We start from the raw sequence: 7,892 nt of genomic DNA, 5'->3' as shown, positions 1-7,892 counted from the left end.
TTGTTTATTCGATTTCCGTAGCCTCGCATCTCGGGAAATGACTCTGGATGGGTCGATGTATTTAATTATTCAATAAATAAATTACAGAAACTCTTCTGCCACAGATCGCACCACGTTTTGTCAGCTAAACATGTGGGGACCAGGACACTCCCCCCCTTACCTTGAGTGATGAGAGGTGCCAGTTCGTGACTAGAGACCCACTGATGGCACCCCAAGTGATAAAAGAAGATTTCATCCTCGTAACATTTTTCCTCGTGGTAATGGATGTGAACGTTGCCCCCTGGAAGCAAAGCAGAGGAAGCATAAGGAGGGCAGGAGAAACTCAACCCGAAAACATCATTAACCTTTGCAAATTTTCTTCTTTGTACAGGTTTGATGGCTAATAACACCACTTTGTTTTTGGAGTAGTACCATAAAATCATGTATCAATGGAAAGATAATTTAATCAAGAACGTAATGCAACATAGTTTGTTCAATTATCTGTACTGTATTCTATGAAAGGTTATAGCCAAATAACCAGAAAAAGGAAGCACAACTTGCTTAGGTTGATCTCAGGTAGCTTTCCTTCATCTGATTGTAGCCAGTGAGGATGAGTGTTTAAAGAGCCAATCAGGTGTCATCTTGTTTTGGCAATGAGCCAATCAGATCACGGTAGGATCCGGTTATTGATGTCCTGTATTGAAGCTGAGAGGAGGGCATTTGTCAGTGTGTTATGTGATCGCTATCAAGTTGGTTGGGTTTTTTTTGTGTTCTTTCATTGAGTGAGCTTGTGAAACGTAATAAAATTAAAGTCATGGTGCAAAGAGTTGACTGGTCGCCCAGAAAGCGATGTAAAATAGTATTATTAAGTGAACAAGGCTACAGTTATAAAGAAATTAGAAGGAAAATGGGTGGAAACTTAACAAAAGGTGGCACTTCTACTGTACACTTTTCCCAAAAGGTTTCCACAATTTTGGCCACGACTGTACTGTGTACAACCTATGTATACAGACCTACATCCTTACATCACTTTTTTCTGTAGGTAAATCGAGGACCAATAATAACAATTTCAGGAACTCTTACTTCTCCACTTCCCGGAGCGTTTGACTAGCATGGCAGCACTCACCATAAACCACCATGTAATTGCCAATGATGGTGGCAGAGTGGAAGGCCCTTTCTCGAGGGCCCCGGTGTGAGTCTTTGGCCCGCAACGTACTCCAGTAACGCAAGTCCACGTGGAAGAGGTCGGTAGTGTTCACTCGGACGCTGAACCTGCAGTGATGGGAGAAACCGAGTCGGTCCTTCCTTTCAGAACCTCTACCAAGTGCCGCTACAGCAAAGGTCTTCCAACTTGGCAACTTTAAGACTTTGTGGACTTCAACTCCCAGAATTCCTCAGCCAGCCAGGGCTGGCTGAGGAATTTTGGGAGTTGAAGTCCACAAGTCTTAAGGTTGCCAAGTTGGAAGACCCCTGTGCTACGGTCATACCTCCGTACTCGACTGCTTCAAAACTCCTCAAATTTGGTACTTGACGCGTTTTGAAGCAAAAAAAATTCTTCCAATACTTATTGCCTAATTTGTACTCGTACCAACGGTTAATTGTGCTCACTGTTAGGAAGTTTCTCCTTAGTTCCAGGCTGCTTTTCCCCTTGAGAAAGGGACAAGTACAGATTAGGCAAAACCTGGCTCAAAAACAGGAACTGGGAGAAGGGACCTTGGAGTTGTAGCAGACATTCACTTAAACATGAGCCAGCTGTGTGTGCGGCAGCAGCAGTCTAAAAAGCTAATACAATCCTTGGTTGTATTAAACAGAGGCAGAGAATCAAAATCACGTGAAGTATTAGTACCACTTGATACAACCTTAGTAAGGCCACATCTGGAAAACTGATTGCAATTTTGGTCACATTAAAAAAGACGTTGAGACTTTGGAAAAGTGCCGAGAAGAGCCAGTAAGAGGATTAAAGGCCCAAAATATATGAACGGCTGCAAGACAAAAATATATGAACGGTTGCATGAACTGGGTATGTCCAGACTAGAGAAAAGAAGGACTAGGGGGGACATGATAGCAGCATTCCAGTATTTGAAGGGCTGCTACAAAGAGGAGGGGGTCAACGTATTTTCAAAAGCACCAAAAGGCAAGACAAGAAACAACGGACGGAAACCGATCAAGGAGAGAAGCAACCTGGAATTAAGGAGAAACTTCCTAACAGGGAGGACAATTAACTGATGGAACAGCTTGCCTTCAGAAGTTGTGGGTGCTTCAACACTGGAGACTTTTAAGAAGAAACTGGACAGCCACTCGTCTAAAATTGTATAGGGTTTCCTGCTTGAGCAGGGGGTTGGACTAGATGATCTCCAAGGTCCCTTCCAGCTCTATTCTGATTGATCTTTCTCCCAGTACTCGACGCACAAGCTAGAACTTGCTGGCGTCCGCTGCCACATGACTCGCTACTCCTTCTGGCTACTTCTCCTGGGTCCCGTAGTAAGTCACACGGTTTGCTCAGTATTCGCTACTCCTTCTGGCTACTTCTTCTGGGTCCCGTAGTAAGTCACACGGTTTGCTCAGTACTCGTCCCACGTCCCACTGTACCTTTGCTTTTTCCCCACAATACCAGTTGTCCACTTACCGAGCGGTGGAGGGCCGGTGCCCACCATAAACCAAGAGAGTACGGGAAGCAGGGTGGAAGACCATGGAATGACCGGCTGCTGCAGGCGCCTTTCCTCCTGAAGGAATCACCAACTCCCAGGTCCATCGTTTCAGATGGAAGCGGTACATGTGGGAGGAGAAGACATCCACCGAGGTGCGTCCTGCAGGGAGGGATTAGGAGGCGTGAGGCTCAATCCTCCACGATGGGGCATTTCCCCTGGAAGAGGGACACCTAGAGACCCCCTGAACCACACAGGTGGACCTTCGGCTCACCTCCAAATACGTACAGCCATTCATCTATCACCGCAGATGCGTGGCCAGCCAGCCCAGGAGGAACCTTGGTGGTATTCAGGGGCACCAGCTCCTGCCAGTAGCCCTCCTGGGGCAGATACATCCAGACATCGTTGGTTAGAAACCCAGTGGACAGCTCCCCACCAAACAGAATTAGGGAGCCCTCCCAGGCCACGGCTGTGTGGGAATGTCGAGCAGTCTGGAAATGAAAAGATGGAAAGGAGATCATTGTTTATTTTTATTTGTTTTTTTAATCCTGCCTTTATTATTTTTGAGGATAGCTCAAGGCAGCGAACATGCTTAATATACTTTCTTCCGCCTGTTTTCCCTGTGGCAACAACCCTGTGAGGTGGGGATGGGTTGTGAGGGAGAGGCTGGTTCAAAGCCAACCCAACAGGCTTTTGTGTTTAAGACAGGACTAGAACTCACAGGATCCTGGTGATTGGTCTAAAGCAGGGGTAGGCAACCTTGGCACTTTTATGACTCGTGGACTTCAACTCCCAGAATTCCTGAGCCAGCATGGGGGAATCTTTGCCCCCTTCATGACTCGTGGACTTCAATTCCCAGAATTCCTGAGCCAGCATTTCTCAGCTTGGAAACCTCTCCCTTTTCCCTCAGCATGGCTGGCTCAGGAATTCTAGGAGTTGAAGTCCACAAGTCATAAAAGAGCCAAGGTGGCCTACCCCTGGTCTAAAGTCACCCAGACAGCCAACAGGCTTTTGTATTTAAGGCAGGACTAGAACTCACAGTATCCTGGTGATTGGTCTAAAGTCAGGCAGACAGCTTTCATGCCTAAAGTGGGACTAGAACTCACAGGATCCTGCTCATTGACTCAAAATCATCCAACTGGCGTTCATGCCTGAGGCAGGACTAGAACTCACGGTCTCCTGGTGATGGGTCCAAACTCACCCAGTCGGTTTTCATGTTTAAAGCAGGGCAAGAACTCACAGGCTCCTGGTGATTGGCCCAAAGTCATCCAGCTGGCTTTTATGCCTAAAGCGAGACTAGAATTCACAAGCTCCTGGTTTCTAGACTCACACCTTCACCATTAGACCAAAATGGTACCATCACTACAACGGGGTGGGAAAAGTATGTTCTCCTCCCCCTCAAGTTCATTTTATGTACTGTAGAATCAGGAAGATACATGGTACCCTGGGGCCACAAAGTTTTGAAATTCACACACAGTGTTTTGGATGGATGCCTAAGCATCTCAGACATCACCAGGGCCCTCTCCTTTTTGTCCATAATGTAGTTTTCACAGGAAGAGAGGAAATCCAAGGCACTTACTGGGGAAGGGCTAAGCACTCTCTGATGCCAAGTGTTGGTGGTAAAGTTATAGAAGACAAGATCCCCCAGAGCAGTGTTTAAATCCAAGCCTAAAGGGAAAGAAAGCAGAAATGTCATGAGATTTAGGAACCGGAGGGAAAGCATTCAACTAAGAATAAGATTTGTGTTAGGACAAGTTCAGAGAAGCAGTGGAACAACCTGCCCCCAGAAGCTGTGAATGCTCCAACACTGGAAGTTTTTAAGAAGAGACTGGAGAGCCATTTGTCTGAAATGGTATAGGGTTTCCGGCCTGAGCAGGGGGTTGGACTAGAAAACCTCCAGGGTCCCTTCCAACTATTCTATTCTATTCTATTCTATTCTATTCTATTCTATTCTATTCTATTCTATTCTATTCTATTATTCTATTCTATTATTCTATTCTATTCTATTCTATTCTATTCTATTCTATTCTATTCTAGTCTATTATTCTATTCTATTCTATTATTCTGAAATATTCAGAATTGCACCATTCAATCCTTCCAGTTTCAGCCTTCAGCCAATCTGGAAAAGTGCTACACCAAGGCAGCAAATACAGGCAGTCCTTGATTTACAACCGTTCATTTAATGGCTCTTCAAAGTCACAATGACACTGAAGAAAACGACTTACATCCGTTTTTCACACTTAAGACCATTTGCAGTATCTCCACAGTCACGTGATCAAAATCCAGATGCTTGGCAACTGGCATGTATTTATAACAGCGTCCCGGGATCATATAATCAGGGTTTGTGACCTTCTGACAAGTAAAGTCCGTAAGGGAAGCCAGATTCCATTAACAACCATGTAACTAATTCACGGGTAGGCAACCTTGGCTCTTTTATGACTCGTGGACTTCAACTCCCAGAATTCCTGAGCCAGCCGTGCTGAGGGGAAAGGGAGAGGTTTCCAAGCTGAGCCATGCTGGCTCAGGAATTCTGGGAGTTGAAGTCCACGAGTCATGAGGGGGCCAAAGTTTCCCTCATGCTGGCTCAGGAATTCTGGGAGTTGAAGTCCACGAGTCATGAGGGGGCCAAAGTTTCCCTCATGCTGGCTCAGGAATTCTGGGAGTTGAAGTCCACGAGTCACAAAAGAGCCAAGGTTGCCTTCCCCCGAACTAATTTAACAGCTGCAGTGATTCACTTAACAGCTATGGCCAGGAAGGTCGTAAAACGAAGCAAAACTCACTCAACTGCCTTGCTCAGAAACATATATTTGGGGGGCTCTACGGTGGTCGTAAACCGAGGATTACCTGATATCGGAGGCAAAAAGACATAAGAAGGGATGGCTGACCTCCAAAAATGTAGAGTCCCCCAGTAGAAGGCAGGAAAGCACCAGCGGCCGCTGTGCGGGGCCAGAAAGTGGAATCTCGGATGCTGACGTTGTACCATTTCCCAGCTCCTTGGTTGTCGCTGAGAGCTAAATCACAGGCCTGGCCCACAAAGCCCAGTTCACACTGGCAGTGCCGGGACTCCTACGGGAGGAAGGAGAAGGAAACGTTACAGGCGTAGTGTCAAGAGTGACAACAGAATGACAACAGAAATGGGTATGCAAAATATTCAGTATAAACCTGAGACATTGTTGTTAGGAATTTTTGAAAATAATGTTAGTAAAGAAGATATGTATCTATTTACTCATGTGGTTACAGCGGCAAGAATTATATTCGCTCAAAATTGGAAAGCTGTGGCTATACCTAGTAAAGAAAGCGTAATTCACAAAATTATGTACTGCGCAGAATTAGATAGGTTAACGAAAACACTTAAAAAACAGGATGAAATTTTACAGATGGTGGGGGGGAAAATATGGAAGTTATTGTAATGAGATAAGTTAAGATTGTGATTAGAGTGATGTTATTGTATAGGGTTTTCTCACTAGTAATTAATGGTGAATAGTGAATTGAGATGTATGTCAAATCTGATTTATCATGTTCAATGTTTTTTAATTTTTGTTTTCAATAAAATTTATTTTAAAAAAAAAAAGAGTGACAACTTGGCAGCTACGTACCTTTTTGTTTTCATCTTTGTCATTAGAGTGAGGAAGGGGGGGGGGAGATGGGGCTTTGAATGGGATAGTTAGAGCAGGGGTCTTCAAACTTGGCCCTCTTATGACTTGTGGACTTCAACTCCCAGAATTCCTGAGCCAGCCACACTGAGGGGAAAGGGAGAGGTTTCTATGCTGAGCCATGCTGGCTCAGGAATTCTGGGAGTTGAAGTCCACGAGTCATAAAAGGGCCAAGTTTGAAGACCCGTCTTAACTCTAACAAACAAAATGGAGGCTGGCTGAGGAATTCTGGGAGTTGAACTCCACAAGTCATAAAAGGGCCAAGTTTGAAGACCTCTGTCTTAACTCTAAGAAACAAAATGGAGGCTGGCTGAGGAATTCTGGGAGTTGAACTCCACAAGTCATAAAAGGGCCAAGTTTGAAGACCCGTCTTAACTCTTAACAAACAAAATGGAAGCTGGCTGAGGAATTCTGGGAGTTGAAGTCCACAAGTCATAAAAGGGCCAAGTTTGAAGACCCGTCTTAACTCTTAACAAATAAAATGGAGGCTGGCTGAGGAATTCTGGGAGTTGAAGTCCACAAGTCATAAAAGGGCCAAATTTGAAGACCCGTCTTAACTCTAACAAACAAAATGGAGGCTGGCTGAGGAATTCTGGGAATTGAAGTCCACAAGTCATAAAAGGGCCAAGTTTGAAGACCCCTGAGTTAAGAGAAATGAAACCTTTCCCATTCTGCAGATGTTTGCTGAGAAAGGATGTATAATAACTTTCCAAGGACATTCTAACTGGTGTGAAGAAGAGAACAGACGGTTCTCAAAACAACGAGAAGGTGTTTACGTGAACTACGTGGACATCTGGGAGGTTTGGCTGGGGATGTCGTTGTTATATGCTTTGGTTAGATGTCTTCAGATTTTGGAGTTAAGTTTTCCTTCGCCCGAAGCATGTCATGTACTCAATAAACCAGTAAGATTTTCAGAAATGAAAGAAATCCTGGATTTTATGTAAACATATAATCTGTCACCTAGATTATATGTTTATAACATTGTAGAATTCACACCTCATATTTTATATTTTTGCCCTTTTGTGTTTTTATCGAAATGGGATGCGAACGTGCCACAGAATAAATATAAACGACCGATGGAGGCACAAAGGCACCATCTCTTACCTGGTTACAAGCGCCATGATTCTGGCAATACGTGACGCAGTCGGGCACCGAGCAGTCTTTGCCACCCCAGCCTTGGAAACAAGCACAACGCCCGTCGTTATCACAGACGCCATGTCCAGAGCAGCCCATGGGACACAGCGAGACAGAGTAAGTGGCATTGAAGCCCAGCAGGTTGTAATTGGCATCACTGAAGAGGTGTAACAGCATCTACAAAGGAGGAAGGGATGCGTACTGAATTTTGGCCACTACTGTACATGGGGAAAAGAATAGTAATAATAGTAATAATAGTAATAATAGTAATAGTAGTAGTAGTAGTAGTAGTAGTAGTAGTAGTAGTAGTAGTAGTAGTAGTAATAATAATAATAATAATAATAATAATAATAATAATAATAATAATAATAATAAAGTTGGAAGGAACCTTGGAGGTCATCTAGTCCAACCCCTTGCTCAGGCAGGAAACCCTATACCATTTCGGACAAATGGCTGTCCAGTTTCTTCTTAAAAACTTCCA

General features: G+C 44.4%; 1 protein-coding gene across 1 annotated transcript in view; it reads right to left on the bottom strand.

Annotated features, from left to right (window-relative positions):
* The window catches only part of MEGF8 (multiple EGF like domains 8), a 56,666-nt gene that overhangs the window by 46,912 nt on the left and 1,862 nt on the right, over window positions 1–7,892 (bottom strand). Inside the window, exons 3-9 of the mRNA XM_029284598.1 lie at window positions 7,382–7,588; window positions 5,510–5,690; window positions 4,204–4,292; window positions 2,899–3,115; window positions 2,606–2,786; window positions 1,106–1,251; window positions 147–280 (exon numbers count right to left, since the gene is read on the bottom strand). Coding sequence (XP_029140431.1) covers window positions 147–280; window positions 1,106–1,251; window positions 2,606–2,786; window positions 2,899–3,115; window positions 4,204–4,292; window positions 5,510–5,690; window positions 7,382–7,588 — 1,155 coding nt within the window. The remainder of the gene's footprint in view (window positions 1–146; window positions 281–1,105; window positions 1,252–2,605; window positions 2,787–2,898; window positions 3,116–4,203; window positions 4,293–5,509; window positions 5,691–7,381; window positions 7,589–7,892) is intronic.

Source organism: Protobothrops mucrosquamatus, unplaced genomic scaffold, assembly GCF_001527695.2.
Source record: "Protobothrops mucrosquamatus isolate PMUCROS unplaced genomic scaffold, P.Mucros_1.0 scaffold756, whole genome shotgun sequence".
NCBI classification, from domain to species: domain Eukaryota; kingdom Metazoa; phylum Chordata; class Lepidosauria; order Squamata; family Viperidae; genus Protobothrops; species Protobothrops mucrosquamatus.
This window is presented reverse-complemented; position numbering and strand designations above follow the sequence as displayed.